This window comes from Microtus pennsylvanicus, chromosome 4 (assembly GCF_037038515.1).
Source record: "Microtus pennsylvanicus isolate mMicPen1 chromosome 4, mMicPen1.hap1, whole genome shotgun sequence".
Classification (NCBI taxonomy): domain Eukaryota; kingdom Metazoa; phylum Chordata; class Mammalia; order Rodentia; family Cricetidae; genus Microtus; species Microtus pennsylvanicus.
This window is the reverse complement of record NC_134582.1, coordinates 28259221-28275503: the sequence shown is the minus strand read 5'-3', so window position 1 is coordinate 28275503 and position 16283 is coordinate 28259221. Positions and strand designations below refer to the sequence as shown.

Sequence of the window (16283 nt, the reverse complement as noted above, 5' to 3'; positions counted from 1 at the left end):
CCCTACCTCCGCCTCAGCCCGCAAGTGTAACTAGGGTCTCACAGGATATATCTATATATCTATATATATATATAGCTGGGGTCTTACAGGATGCCTGGCTTCCAGTTGTCCTTTACCCAGCTGGAGTTTTTATTAGGTGTGGAAGGATTCTGGTGGAGGGGACTGCTTCAGCCAGACTCTTTCTGGAAACCATAGCCCCGTCTGCAATCTCGGGAAGGAGGACAAAGTAAAGATGAGACAGAAGAGTGGGACTCATTGCTCTCCGGCTGAAACATCATCCTTTTATTTTACCATGCATTTCCCCCTTTGCTTTCCTGAACTCAGTTGCAGGACTGGAAAGGAGGCTGCCTATCTTTTCAGATTGATCTCAAACGCGGAGCCTTCAGGAACTGTGAGCAGGTCAAACTGTGGGAAGGTGTATTAGGAAGTCTTTATAACCCCTCGACAATTATATTGATGTGTGTGTGTGTGTGTGTGGTGTGTGCGTGTGCGTATGGATGTGGTCAGGGGACAACTTGAGGGGTCTGTTCTCCCTTTCACCAGCTGAATCTCGAGTCGTCAGTTGTGTCAACAAATGCTTTTCCTGCTGACTAATCTCACTGGTCCACCCTTACGATAACAGACATGTATATATTTGATGATTTTCATCCTCATTACCTCTATAACCACCTCCCACTCCTCTGAACTGTTTCCTTTTTCTAACAAGTCTCCCTCCTCTTTTTATTTTGAGACCAGGACTTTCCGTGTAGCCCTGGCTGTACTGGATCTCACTGTGTGGGCCAGGCAGGCCTCACACAACCTGCTTCTGCCCCCAGAGCTGGCATCGAAGGCTGTGACACCACACCCGACATCTCTCTTATTTTCACATCTTTTCTTCCTTTCGTTTTTTTTTTTTTTTTTTTGGTTTTTCGAGACGGGGTTTCTCTGTGGTTTTGGAGTTTTTTTTTTTGGTTTTTTCGAGACAGGGTTTCTATGTGGTTTTGGAGCCTGTCCTGGAACTAGCTCTTGTAGACCAGGCTGGTCTCGAACTCACAGATATCCGCCTGCCTCTGCCTCCCGAGTTCTTCCTTTCGTTCTGGTGACCCACTGAGTTTAATAAGGGTTGCTGGCATGAGTATGTGCCTGTGTGTTGGGTGTTACTTAGTGGAGCATAGGCAATTTATCAGTGCCCATTGAAGAAAAGTGACTCCTCCCTCTCCAGTAACCATTAGTTGGCCACCGTGCTCCAGGGAGGGGAGTCTCATTTCCGTAGTAGAAGAATTAAGCTAATAAACTTAGCAGCTGCTGGGTAAGCCATACAGACACCTCAAGGTAAAAGGAGTGACCTACCTAAGGTTGATCCTGAAGAAGGAAAGCTCCTAAGGCTTTGAGCTGGGCCAGTTCCAATCAGATTAGAAGCAGCCAAATTATCTGCAAACCTCACACTCCCGACACCAATAACCAATAAAACACTGCTATTTTTAAGTCACGCCCAAGGCTGAGATGCACAGTGGAGGGGCAACTGTTTTAAGATTAAACAAACATTTAAAGAACAGGTACATAAACATTGATTTAAAAATGTTTTAAAATGTTTACAATGATTCCACTGTTAGAGCATTATGATCAGTTTGTCATGTGACTCATGGCTGAGTAAGAGGCAAATCACTAAAAGGAAAAAACCCTAAGCAAGCCAGTAGTAAAATAAAACTATAAGTTGGGCGGTGTGACACTGCTTTAATATCAGTACTTGGGAGGCAGATCTCTTGAGTGTGGTGCCAGCTTGGTCTATAGAGTGAGATCCAGGACAGCCAGGGCCACCCACGGAAAGCCTGTCTTGCAAATAACCAAAGAAAATCAAACCAACCAAATGAAAAAGACGAAGCTAGAGTCAAAGGAAACTAACTCCATTAATCCTATTGCCAAATGTAGAGGTTTAACAAGTGGATGTGGAAAGCACCTGGAGTATTACATAAACTAGCAGAGGCTGTGCCACGGGGACAATCCTAGTCAAAGATGGTCAGTGTACTGTGCTTTATATCTTCTGGACCTTTTTTTAACATACAAAAATCGTAATCAGAATTGGAAGAGATCCTGCATCTCAACCTCTTGAAACGCAATTTATTCTTAGACTTTTACAACTAGAAAAAGTATTTTGCAAAGCAAATATGAAGCAACGGAGCTCTACAGAAGACCATGTGTTCAATTATTTCTACGTTCATCCACTCAGTAAGCACATATTGAAGAGTAGCCTTTAGCAATTCCTTTTTCTCCTTCCTCAGTTTTATGCCTCTGTCCGAGCTATCCTATTTGCACAGACTGTACGCTCAGCTGTCTGCCAGATGCCACTCTCCTCTCCTGGGACAAAAGTGGGTGTGGTGTGCTAGTACCCCCCTCCCCCACTTCCTCTACCTTGCCATCCCATCTCAGTCTGGTCCCCTTCTTCCCAGATCTCTTGGGTATCCTACAGTTTCCATCCCAGATCCAAATGATACACAGGAAGTTGGGCAGAACCCTGTAAGCTCTCTCTATAAGTAGTAAGTTGTAGTGGCCATTCCAGTTGAACTATAGAAGAGGAAAACAAAGGCACGGCATGCTGGAACTTGGTGGGGCATATATAAAACAACCAATAATTAGATGTGTGCCCTGACAAGTTTTATAGGATAAACAACGCACTATATTTGAATATTCAACATACAAGTATTCTCATCACACTTAAAGCAATTTTTAGTTCTAAAACTCTGGAGGTGATGGGATTTCAGAAATCATTTGGATGAGGAGCACAGGAAAGAACCAGGGTAGGACACACAACCAGTAGTTTGGTGTGGGAAAAGTAAAGCAAGTGTACATTTAGCAAAAATAAATGGGCGACTATCTAAATCTAATTTTTTTCATTGCTTTGATTGCAGAAATTGAGTAACAATTAGCATGAGCTACTATCTGTGATACAGTGTTTCAACACATTTCATATAATTTACTTAATCTTTACACATCTTCTCTGGAAACTTGGAATCCTTTCATTTTCCCAAGAGGAAATAGTGGTATAATAGCCTCATAATGACACACCTTTCTGGGATGGGCAGGACGGATCAGCTGGTAAAGCTATTTGTTGCCATGCCTTAGTTCCCTTCCATCCCGGGAATCCGCCGTGGAAAGACATGGTGTGTCTGGTCTCCTTTGACCCCTTTGAACTCACACACAAAATACAACGTATCTACTGCAAACCTGCAGTCTGAGTCTGAGAGATTCTATCCATAGAGGCGCAGGTTGTCCAAAGCAGTGCAAGGTTGCTATCACTTTCCACAGGAGGTCTGAAAAAACTTCGAAAATGACCTCAGGGTGGTAGCTCTTACCAGTAAACCCAGCACTCCGGAGGCCAGATTGCCACAAATCCTAGATTAGCCACCAGGACATGGTCCCAAAATCAAAACCAATTTAGCGGCCAATTCTGCTATGGAGTAACTTTTTAAAACAAAACAAGTTATTTCAATTTTCACAAGCCCAGACTTTTTATTAATCTTAATTTAATGAACCACGACAACAGCTTATCCTATTAGTCGTGTTAAGACGATCATTCGTGGGCTGTTTCTGATTTGACAAAATCGTACACCAAGAAACGGATCCGGGGCCGCAAATCATTGCTAGCAAATGCTGATTTCAGAAGCAATGTCGCTTTATCCCGTGATAAACAAGCTGTCGGCTTCAGCACAGCTAGGTGCTGCCGCGAACCGTTTCCCATCCAAGAGAGGCTGGCACTGGGGACCGTCAAGCCGAGCTGGGGCCCGCAGGCACCCATTTAGGTCAGGCCTCCGGGTGGAGGTCGCGGCGCCCGCGGCCGGACTCGTTTACATTTGAATTTCCCTGAACGGTCAGCAGCAGGAGGCGGCGCGGACCCGCCCCGGAAACCTCGGGCTCTTTCCCGCCATTTGCAGGCCCGGCCCTTCCAGGGGTCCCCAGGGGGAGAGCACGAGCTCCGGCGGGCTCTGGGCTCCCGGCTGAGGAACGAGCAGTTCGGGGCGCCCCTCCCCGCCACGCCCAAGCCCGAGAGCGAGGCCGACGGTTGCCCGGGGGTCAGATTTTGAATTTCCAGGCCGAGCCCCCTCCGCGAGTCGCAGGGGCGCGCCGCCCGCTCGCCATTGGCCGGCGGCGGTCACGTGGGGGCTCCGCCATGTTGCGGAGCGCGGCCCGTGCCACCTCCGCCCCCCGCGCCTCGCCTCCTGCCCGCCTCTCGCCGCCCTCCTCCCAGGCCCGCCCGCCGCTCGGAGCAGCTCGAGAGGAAACAAAGTGCAGCGGGCGGGAGCCTCGCGTCCGCGGCGTGCACCCTCTCTGCCTCCGGGCTGCCCCGGCCTCTTCCCGCGCGCGTCGGCGAGTGTGCGTGTGCGCTTACAAAGAGCGTCTCGCCGGCGATCGCCCTCTCCGCGGCCCTCCCGCTTCGCTCTTTGTGCGGTAGCCGCCGCAGCCGCCATCCCAGCTGCCCTCGGTCCCCGGCCTGCGGTTTGTACCTTCGATCCCGCCGCCCCGCCATGGCGACCGCGACCCCCGTGCAGCAGCGGGCGGGCAGCCGCGTCAGCGCCCCCTCCACGCCGCTCAGCCCCACGCGCATGTCGCGGCTGCAGGAGAAAGAGGAGCTGCGCGAGCTCAACGACCGCCTGGCGGTGTACATCGACAAGGTGCGCAGCCTGGAGACGGAGAACAGCGCGCTGCAGCTGCAGGTGACCGAGCGCGAGGAGGTGCGCGGCCGGGAGCTCACCGGGCTCAAGGCTCTCTACGAGACGGAGCTGGCCGACGCGCGCCGCGCCCTCGACGACACGGCCCGAGAGCGCGCCAAGCTCCAGATCGAGCTGGGCAAGTTCAAGGCCGAGCACGACCAGCTGCTGCTCAAGTGAGTACGGGCTCGATCGTCAACGCCGCTTGGCTCTCGGGACGCCATCGGGAGCCGGGCTCCGGGGAAGGGACAGCACAGGCCGGGTGCCTCGTCCTTCCGAAAGGGACAGGGCCCTCGTGTCTTGAAAGCAGAGGAGGGGATCTAGTGATTTAGAGTTGAACGGGGATGTCATGGAGAGGTACTCGAGTTGTGGAGAAGGTGGGGTTGTAGCGATAATTTCTAGGTGGTTGGGTTCAATGCGGGGCCTGGGACTTGACCCCGGGACCCCATATCCTCCCCCATCTGCAGGCCCCGGGTGCGGGGAGCTGATGCCACTGCGCGCGCTCGAGTGCGCGCCCCGGTTTCCGGCGGGTGGGAGACAAAGCATCTGGTGGGTTTGCTGGACTAGGGCGGCTGGGCCGGGTGGACTCGCCAATCGCCAGAAGAATGAATGAGTTCTAGGCGGGAGGAGGAAGGGGAGGGACGGGCCCCGAGCATCCGCAGCTCCCGGGGGTGGGTCTTGCTTTGGCGCGCTCAGTCTCGGCCCTGTGACATTTTGCCAGCTATCTGCGCCCTGCCTTCACGACGCGGGAAGGGCGGGGACTGAGCTGCACGCCTTTGGCCTAGGGCTAGCTGGGTTTCCAAGCTGGAGAGTTTGCTTTGCGTAGGATGTCCTCTGGTGGCGCCCGGGTCCTGGGTACTCTGCGCCCCAGATTCCTTTAACTGGGCTTTCCGTAGGCCACGACCGTCAAGCCTCTGACTCGCGAATCGCCCATCCCGCCAGCGATAGCGCTGTCTTCCCTGCTTCAGTCCTCCTGTAGAATAATGCTTTTCCTAGAGACGGTACTGCGGACCCATACCCCGCATACCTGCCGCCTGTGGTGCTGTCACTGTGCCACGGAAAATGTGTTTGAGTGAGGAAGAGCTTGTAATCCCGATGGGGACTGAGTTTTCAGACCCTGGTACATCTTTGTTGTCCTGTCCTTGATTTTCTGATGGGTAAAATGTGTGACTCAGTTGTATGCAACAAGTGCTGGCGTCACGTTACAGATTTGCTGCATTTCAGTCTGTAATTTACGATCCTTTGCCACCGCCAGCAGATTTGTTTGGGAGGTGTCTGATTCAGACTTTGACCATTTGCCCCGGGATATCTCTCATTTCCCTGACTCGTTACTTTTCTTTGGAAGCGTGCACCTTATCAGATATTTAAAAATGACTTGTAAAAGCGTGGGTGGTAACAATCAAACAGTGTATAGGCTGGTTTAAAATGAACATTTACATTTTTCTGATACAAGGCGGTTCTCTGTTCTCCAGGCTAGCCTGCAGTTCTTGGGCTTGCCCATCTATTACAGCATGTCTTTCCTGCCTCTCTCATTATTTTAAGTGTATGGGTGTTTTGCCCTCGTGTGTCTGAACCACGTGTATTCCTGGTAGAGGCCAGAAGAGGGTGTTGGATCCTCTGGAACTAGAGTAACTGACTTAAATAAGCCACCACGTGGGTGCCGGGAATGGAACTTGAGTCCACCCGAAGGGCATCCACCCTTCCTAGAAGTTAGCTGCTTCTAACCGCTGAGCCATCTCTCCAGCCCTGATTGTTTTTTTGACACTGAATCTCAGTGTGTAGCACTGGATGGCCTGGAGTTCTCTTTAGACCAGGCTGGTCATCAAATCATAGTGTTCCACCTGCCTCTGCCTTCTAGCTGGAATTAAAGGCATGCCTACTATGCCCAGAGCTCTTTTGTACCCCCCCCCCCCATTTCCCACCTCTCTTTTGAGACCGGTTTTCAGTTGCTGAAATTGGTCTTCTACTCTTGAACTTAAGCAGTTCCACCTTGCCCTTCTTCAGTGTTGGCGCTAAGGCCCAGTGCCTGTCCTGGCAGCCACAACCTTTAATTTCTGTGTCTTGGATTTACCAACACTTGGGGTCATCTTTTGAAATAATCATTCATTCACGGATACTGTTTTCTCTTTATCTTCCTCTTTTTTTTTTTTAAAGACAGGACCTCAACTATGTAGTCCTGGCTAGCCTTCCCTTGCCTTAGTGCTGGGATTAAAGGTACTCCTCACCTTCTTCTGATATTTTCTTACTGCATTTCTTCAAAGTTTAGATGTCAGTGCTTGTAGAACTTGGCGACTGTGGGGCTGGAGAGATGGTTAGAGCACTGACTACTCTTCCAGAGGACCTGGGTTCCCAGCCCCGACATGGCAGATCACAGCTGTCTGTAAGTCCAGTTCCTGGGGAATCCCACACCCTCACATAGACATACATGCAGGCAAAGCACCAGTGCACATTGCAAAGAAAACAAAAACTTGGCGATTATTAGTGCATCACTAGAAAGAAAAACAAAATCAGGGCCAGCCCGTGTCTTGGACCCATTCTCAATTTCAGAGATAGTAAAGTGTTACATAGATCAAACATCTGGTATGTACCAGTTACTGTTTTGTGTATTGAGGTCACGGATTAAAAAAAAAACAATTTTCTAATTTTAGGGTGCAGTGGGAGAGACCACAGAGCAAATAAACAAAAATGGTCTTGTGTGGTCTGAGGCATTTTGATGCTGGGGCTCTGATAAAATCTTTCCAGAGGATACCATTGGAGGTTTGCTACACAGCAGTAATACTGCCACCTGGTGGACTGTAGTTGTAAATGTTATGGACCAGTCACATGTTGGCTTCAGCAGGATGAAAAAATGAAAACAGCATAGGATTATTTCTGTATCTTAGAACATATGGTATAATCTAGGTAATAAACAATGAAAGGAGAGTAAAGTTGAGCAGCAAAGAATTGTCTAGAGATGACAATTGGAAATGATCTTTCGTGGTGTCTTGGGTATATGTCCTTTAGATTTGTGTCACAGCACATAGACTTCAAAGGTCAGGACCAGGTGCATCTCTGACATCACGGTTCTCCACTCCAACACTCCAGTGGTAGTGTCCTTTTATTTGGACTTTGTCGTGTCCTGTGTAGCTCAATAATGGCATTAATTTTATTTTGTTTTGTTTTTGAGATAGGCTCTCTCTCACTATATAGCCTTGGCTGGCTGGGAACTCACTGTGTAGAACAGTCTGACTGACTGAACTTACAGAGATCTACATACTTCTGCTTCCCTAATGCTGGGATCAAAAGGTTTGCACGATCACACGCATCCTGATTATTATTTTTAATTTGTGGGTAGGGATTGTGGGTGTGCATCCTAGGGCTAGTGTAAGGGGGTCAGAGGACAATTCTGTGGGCCCCGGTACCCTGTCTACTTTTCCATGGACTTTTGAAGATCCACTCTGGGCAGCCAGGCTTCCTAACAAGCTCCTGCATCCGTCTGAGCCATCCCACCAGCCCACGGTTTTCCCTTTGAGATCAGGCCTCACTCTGTCACCTTGGCTGACCTGGAACTCTATGTAGAAGGGACTGGCCTCAGACTGACTGGCCTTAGCCTTCCAAACGCTGAGATTAAAGGCTTGTGCCACCATGCCCAGTACAGGCTGTCTTTATTGGTGTCCAGTGAGAGGGATAGATAGTATTAGCAGAGTAACCCATAATCCTTTAAATGAGTTACCTTCGAACAATAAAGGAAGTGTAATTTGGAAGATGAAAAAGAAGGATTGTTTTATTGTTGGTTTGAGTCTGTTTGGTTCTTGAACTTTTTTAAAAATAATAAGTGAACTTTTTTTTTTTTTGGTTTTTTTAAGGCAGGGTTTCTCTGTAGCTTTTGGAGCCTGTCCTGGAACTAGCTCTTGTAGACCAGGCTGGCCTCGAACTCACAGAGATCTGCCTGCCTTTGCTGGGATTAAGGGTGTGTGCCACCACCGCCCAGATTTTTTTTTTATAAGGATTTATTTATTATGGATACAACATTCGGCCTCCATGTCTGCCTGTATGCCAGAAGAGGGCACCATATCTCATTATAGATGGCTGTGAGCCACCATGTGGTTGCTGGGAATTGAACTCAGGACCTCTGGAAGAGCAGTCAGTGCTCTTCACCTCTGAGCCATCTCTCCAGCCCATATGTACACTTTTATTTTGAGCCAGTGTTTATGGAGTAATTACCATTTAGGCAAACATATATTAAGGAAGCAGTTGTAGTGTGGTCTTAAAAAAAACATCACCTTTTGGTTCCTTAATGTATAGCAATGCCTTACTCAAGAATTGGGTCCAGGTTGTGTGGCTGCCCTTGGAAAGCTGAGACCGGAAGGATGCAAGTGTGACGTCAGCCTGAGGTATTGACAGAGACTTGTTTCAAAAAGTCTCTCAAATCAAAAACCCGAACATCCTCTTGCCAAACCAAACCAAATTCCAGAAGCATTCATGAAAATTCTTGGTGCTCCTGGAATCTGGTAACTGCTTCCCTATCGACAGCCTCAGGCAAGCTAGTCTAGGCTCCCATACAGCCATTACTTCAGTACACCTGGGACAGGCCTTTAACACATGGGCTTTGATGGCTAAACCTTGCAAAAGGATGTGAAAGTCCAGGGAACAGCCCTAAGTAATTAGGCTGTCCAAACCTTTCTTTCCTTTGTTTGCAAAGAAAGATAGAAAGATACCTGTTGGAATTGTTGGTATAATTTAGGGTATAATGCAATCTTTTGGAGTACTCAGTTTCAAGGAAGTAAACACAGGATGGAAGATGAAGCACAATGAACTATGTTGTCCTTTTCCTCTTTGAAGTCACTGGTTTGGTGACTTCATTTGCCTAGATATTACCTCTGATATGTCCTGTAACTCCCTACAATACCCGAGTTAAGGTCTACCGTGCACACGGTAAGAATGAGCCCAGTTATTAGCTGGTGACAGGTGTCTATTTCTAGGCTCCAAAGATGGCCACCAACCAGTGTACCCCTCTCTTTTAGTATTCTATGATAAAGAGACTATGCTTTGGCTATTATCTTTGGGGACTTAAAAATGTTTTCAGGGTTGACGAGAGGGCTCAAAAAGTAAAAGGGCTTGCTGCCAAAGTCTGACCTTAGTTCCATCCACGGCAGAAGGAGAGGACCGGCCCCTGAGCTGGCTTCTGGCCTCCACTGATAGGCAATGGTACACAAGCATCTGTGAGCATACACACATACCGTAATAAAATTAAAAACTATACAAGAGAAATGAAAAAACAGATGAACACCAAGCAGGAAATTTAAACCAGCCATCTGTCTCCTAGAATTAAGTCTGAGAACCCAGTGATTCATACTTGTGATCCTTGTACTTAGGCCGAGAGGCAGGAGGATCACTTGAGTTCAAGGAAGGGTTGTGTTGCAGAGTGAGAGCTTGTACCAGGATAACAAACCACGGCCAGTGACATGGCTCAGCAGGTAAAAGCACTTAGTTCTTCCTGAGTTTGCTCCCCAGAAAACAGACTCAAGTTGTTCTCTGATTTACCCCTGACCCCCACCTCAATAAAGCATGTTAAGAGATGGAGAAGAGTTCTGAATAATTGTGTGTGACAGAAAAGAAGTTTATGATATAGGCAAGTAATTTTTTTATTATCCATTTTATTTATTTTTTTTAAATTTATTTATTTATTAAAGATTTCTGCCTCCTCCTCCCCACCACCCATTTCCCTCCCCCTCCCCCGGCAAGTAATTTTTTTATTTAAGTTTATTTAATTGATTTTATTGAACTCCACATTTTTCTCTGTTCCCCTCCCTTCCTCTCCCCTTCTCTTCAGCCCTCTCCCATGGTCCCCATGCTCCAGATTTACTCAGGAGATCTTGTCTTTTTCTACTTCCCATGTAGATTAGATCTATGTATGTCTCTCTTAGGGTCCCTGGGATTGTGATTTGTGGGCTGGTTTTCTTTCTTTCTTTTTCTTTTTTTTTTTTTTTTTGGTTTTTCGAGACAGGGTTTCTCTGGCTTTGGAGCCTGTCCTGGAACTAGCTCTGTAGACCAGGCTGGTCTTGAACTCACAGAGAACCGCCTGCCTCTGCCTCCCGAGTGCTGGAATTAAAGGTGTGCGCCACCATCGCCCGGCTTGTGGGCTGGTTTTCTTTGCTTTATGTTTAAAACCCACTTATGAGTGAGTACATGAGTCTTTCTGTGTCTGGGTTACCTCACTCAAAATGATGTTTTCTAGCTCCATCCACTTGCCTGAAAATTTCAAGTTGTCATTTTTTTCTGCTGTGTAGTACTCCATTGTGTAAATGTACCACATTTTCCTTATCCATTCTTCGATCGAGGGGCATTTAAGTTGTTTCCAGATTCTGGCTAAGACAAACAATGCTGCTATAAACATAGTTGAGCACATGTCCTTGTGGCACGATTGAACATCCTTTGGATATATACCCAAAAGTGATATTACTGGGTCTTGAGGAAGGTTGTTTCCTAATTTTCTGAGAAATCACCACACTGACATCCAAAGGGGCTGTACCAACTTGCACTCCCACCAGCAATGCAGAAGTGTTCCCTTTTCCCCAAAACCTCTCCAGCATAAGTTGTCATCAGTGTTTTTGATCTTGGCCATTCTTAAACATGTAAGATGGAATCTCAGAGTTGTTTTGATTTGCATTTCTCCGATGACTAAAGATGTTGAACATTTCCTTAAGTGTCTTTCAGCCATTTTAGATTCCTGTGTTGAGAGTTCTCTGTTTAGGTCTGTACTCCATTTTTTTTTATTGGATTATTCTTTTGATGACCAGTTTCTTGAGTTTTTTGTATATTTTGAGTTCTTTGTATATCTGTCTGATGTGGGGTTGGTGAAGATCTTTTCCCATTCCGTAGGCTGTTATTTTGTCTTGTTGACTGTGTCCTTTGCATTACAGAAGCTTCTCAGTTTCAGGGGGTCCCATTTATTAATTGTTTCTCTCAGTGTCTGTGCTGATGGGGTTCTATTTAGGAAGTGGTTCCCTGTGCCAATGCGTTCAAGTGTTACTTCCCACTTTCTCTTCTATGAGGTTCAGTGTGGCTGACTTTATGTTGAGGTCTTTGATCCATTTGGAGGCTAGTAATGTTTTATTACATTTTCCGGTGCACTTTTTACATGGCGGTCAATGTGCTCAGTGCCATGAGTAAGCATATTTTAAAGGTGTGACAGGATAACTTGTACCGGCCCTGTCGTTTGCTGTGACCAAAGAGAGAAACTTTGTGCTGACTGAAGCCAGCCAATATCTCGGGCCAGAGTGCCATGTCCACCCAGGAGCCTTCTGGCAAGCAGTGTCAGGTTACTGGTGGTTACATGTTGCCTAATTTACTGGTTAAGTATTAGCCACTGGGTAAAGGCATGGCAGTTTTACTAACATTTGGTCCTAGGAGCAGTGGCTAAGTTTCTGGAAGTTGATTCTAATTCTTGGCATTTTATGTTTATGATGCTAACAGCAAAATTTTCTGTCTACTCTGGAATTAAGTTTGAATTAATGTCATTTGTGCTAGGCTTTGGCTAACCCACTTGCTTGGTCTTTTAAAAATGTCTTGTTCTGATGCTTTCACTTCATTTAGATCTGTTGCTATAGATCGAGTCGGGGAACTTTGGCTGCTGATAGAGCAGCTGCTCTAATCAGCTGGTTCTGTAGGCAGAGGACAGACTGGAGGGCTAGTTAGTGTCTCCAGTAAAGCTGGACAAAAGGCTCACTTCCCTTTTGTTCTGTGGTCAGACTGGACTGGAAGCTTTTCCACAGATCCCGTGGTGTAAGCTCTGCGATCACCCTGCTGGTGTAGGAAATGGGGCTCTGAGGTCGATTTGTCTGGGGTTCTAGAGATGAATGGTTGGAGGTGCAGTGATGACTGCTCCGCCTGTCGAACAGCCTGCTCTGGGCTCTGCACACTCTCATTTCATCGCACTGGTGTGGTCTCTGACTCCGCTGGTTTCCTGACAGGAAGCAGTCTCCCAGAGCACTGACATCTGACATTTGGACGAGAAATCTTACAGGACTGCTGGCTTCCAGGGCCCACAGGTTGCTGCTTTTGGCAGTGGTACCTACCAGCTGTGTGGTTTTCATGGTGCTGGTAGTTTGGGATTTGTCAGGAGGGTACAGTGATTTAAATGCTGTTTGAAATACTGAGGGTGTCCTTTGCTTATAAGTAGGTGAAGATGGCGCTGGAGAGGTGGCTCCATGGTTAAGTGACTTATTGCTCCTCCAGAGACTCAGCTCTACCCCTACCCACCTCAGGTGCCTTACAAGCACCTGTGACTCCCGCTCCTGGGAATCTGACACCTGCTTCCCTAGGCACCCTCACTTCTGTGCTCATACTCAGACACATACATCTTTTAAAGAACTTAAAACTTAAAATGCTTTAATGTGTATGGGTATTTTGCCTGCACATATGTCTTTGCACCACATACCTTTTTGTTGCCTGTGGAGGCCAGAAGAGGGCGTTGTATCTCCAGGACCTAGGGGTATAGATTGCTGTGAACTGCTCTGTGGATGTTGGTGGGAACCCTGGCCTGAGCTCTGACCAGCCAGTGCTCTTAACCACTAAGCCATTGCTCCATTCCCAAATAAAATAAATATTTTTTTCTTAAGAAATGGGTGAAAGTAAATTAGTAAGCTTTCTTTTCTCCTTTGTACAAAGCTGCTGTCCTATTTTACTTGATGCCTTAATAATTTAAGAGAAATTAATGCCTCTCTAAATCTTTAATCCCTGTAACAGAAATGTGGCTCCGTTTTGTACTGAGCACCCACTGGAACAGATCCGTGTGCTAAGTCTTTGCAGCAGGTGGTAGGAACAGAGCAGGATACTGTCCCCATTATCACGTTGCATACGGTCTAGAGTGGGATCCAAAAGCCAGCATTGCAGTACTGTGGTACCGTGAAGTGCACTAGTGCAGGCAATAAGCGCTACTGACACCTGGTGCTCTAGAGAAACGTGGCTGCTGCCTGAGGCTCAGTAGGAGTCAGGGGAGGCGGTGATGTCTAAGTATTGAGTTCCTTTTTCAATAGAAAAAAATAGGGTGCAATTGCCCTGAGTACCAGAAATTCATATAACTAAGGTGTATGGGGAGGATTGCATCTTAGTTCTGAGGGACCTCTTACAAGAGTGACTTGGATCTGGCTGTGTTAGCACAATAAAAAGACAGGGACTCATGGGACACTTGGAAGTAAGGAAAGTAGCCCTTGGACCTGAGGTTGTCAGGAACGAGAGAAGGTGGATCTAAGAGATTTGGGTGGGCATAGGGTTTAGGAAGGAGTCTAGGGTGACCACTGCATAGGGTCGTGTCAACCAGGGATGACAGGTTGCTAGTGAAGGAACTGTTCTGAAGGGTCCTGCCTGGGTAGTGACAAGTTAGTGGTGCTTGTTTGGCTTTGAGGTGGAGATGTCAGCTGGCATTTAGAGTTCTGAGGTACTGGAGGTGAGGTAGAGGGTAGGGGAGACTCAGTGGAGATGCTTTGTAATATCAGAGAAAAAGAGTTGTCATTGAACTAGATGGGGTGGGGAGTGGTTAAGGCCTAAAGCCTGTCTATTGTCTTTGGTGCCTGAGAGATGGCTTTTGTTGTGGGGGAAGCCTGGTGTCGGTGGAATGTAGGGGAACAAAGGCAGCTAGAGGGCACAGACCCTGGTTTAACCCACAAGAACGTTGGCAGCAAAGGGAAGAGGACTTTTTAAGTTTGCTGCTGTGTTGGTGCTTGAACCAGAGCCTCGTACACGGCGGGCAGCCGGGCAAGTGCTGTGTGGGAGATATCTCTGTGTGTGCCCGTTCCTTATATGATGTGTGTGTAGGTTCCCACCCTGCCCCCTCCCCCAGTAGTCCTGGCTGTCCTGGAACTCGCTCTGTAGATTAGGTTGGGCTTGAACTCGCAGAGATCCGCCTGTCTCTGCCCTCAAGTGCTGGAGTTAAAGGCGTGTGCCACCACTGCACCCCAGGCGCATGTGGGTACTCTTGTCTGCATGCACTGGCAGAGACCAAAGGGAAAGTTCTAAGGCTTGAGGCATCCTGCTCTGTTCCTTCTTACTCCTTTTGAGACTCTCTTTGACTCAACCTGGAGCTGCGCTGGTGGCTAGCAAGTCCCAGTGACCCCTCACCCTGTGTGCCCCACCTCCACGGGTACTGATACAGGTGTGTGCAGCTGTCTGTGTGCTGGAATCTGAACTCTGCACACCAAGCACTCCTTCCTACTTACTGAGCCATCTTTCCAACCCTCAGGAGAGATTCTTCTTTCATAATTATTTATTAAAATTTGTTTTTTTATTGGTGTTTTGCCTATATGTATGTCTGTGTGGAGGGCGCTAAATCCTGGAGTTACAGTTGTGAGCTGCCATGTTGGTGCTGGGAATTGAACCAGGTCTTCTGGAAGAACAGTCAGTGTTCCTAACTGCTGAGCTATCTCTCCAGCCCCTCTTTTATTTTTTATTTAGTGTGTGAATGTTTTGTTTGCATATGTGTCTGGGCACTACATAAGTGCCTGGTGCCTTTAGAGACCAGAAGAGGGTGTTGTGTCCCTTGGGTGTAGATGATTGTGAGCTGCCTTGTGTATGGTGCTGGCATTGAACCCGGATCCTCTCGAAGAGGACAGCAAGCACACGTGAAGTGGTCTTGAGCAAATTGGGACTTGTTGCTCTACCTAAGTAAGGTTCTTCCCTTGGTGGACTGGCTCCCTGCTGTGTGTCTCCTCGACAGTGTGTGTTTCATCCGATTGATGCATATCTGACGGATGTCTACTAACGTGAAAGCCATTCTGAAACCTTTCCTTTACCAGGTTCCCGCTCTCTGGGCTCACTGCCGATTTAGTCAGGGAACACTTCCCCTGACTTCTGATTCAGACTTGTGATGCGTACCTTGAAAACAAGAAAACAAGCCACAGTGACCATCCGAGGTGTGCCATGTGTGTATGCTTGTCCATGTATGTGAGTGTAATTTAAGATTACCTTCCTTGGCCGGGCGGTGGTGGCGCACGCCTTTAATTCCAGCACTCGGGAGTCAGAGGCAGGCGGATCTCTGTGAGTTCAAGACCAGCCTGGTCTACAGAGCTAGTTCCAGGACAGGCTCCAAAGCCACAGAGAAACTCTGTCTCGAAAAACAAACAAACACAAAAAAAAAAAAAAGAAAAGATTACCTTCTTTTTCACTTCTGGTCTTTACATCCATGTGTGAATTGCATTATTGAGTGGGTGCTATGTAGTGGCGTTGATCTCTTCCATTCTGCTTTGCCAGCATATCTTCCGTAGTCTAGAATTTGGTAGGACCACTTAGATCATCATCTTTGAAGTATTCCTCATGCTCTCTTGGAAATGCTTTTGTGCTGTTGGCTCATGTGACTAGTAGATAGAGAAATGATTTTATATAATTAGTACATAGTTAGCTCTCTACATCGAGGTTCAACTGGAAGTAAAACTTGCATCCATATAAATGTGTAAGGACTCTTGCCCTTATTCACCAAATATAGTAGAGCAGTGGTTCTCAGCCTTCCTAATGCTATGGCCCTTTAATACAGTTCCTCCTGTTGTGACCCCAACCATAAAGTTATTTTCTTTCTGCTTCATATGAAGCTGTAATCTTGCTGCTGTTATGAATTGTAATGTAAATATC

At 47.4% G+C, this 16283-nt stretch overlaps 1 protein-coding gene across 1 annotated transcript in view; it reads left to right on the top strand.

Moving 5' to 3' along the window:
• Positions 1-4242: 4242 nt before the first annotated feature.
• Positions 4243-16283, top strand: part of Lmnb1 (lamin B1) — a 45326-nt gene continuing 33285 nt past the window's right edge. The window contains exon 1 of the mRNA XM_075968633.1: positions 4243-4858. Coding sequence (XP_075824748.1) covers positions 4500-4858 — 359 coding nt within the window. The 5' untranslated portion in view covers positions 4243-4499. The remainder of the gene's footprint in view (positions 4859-16283) is intronic.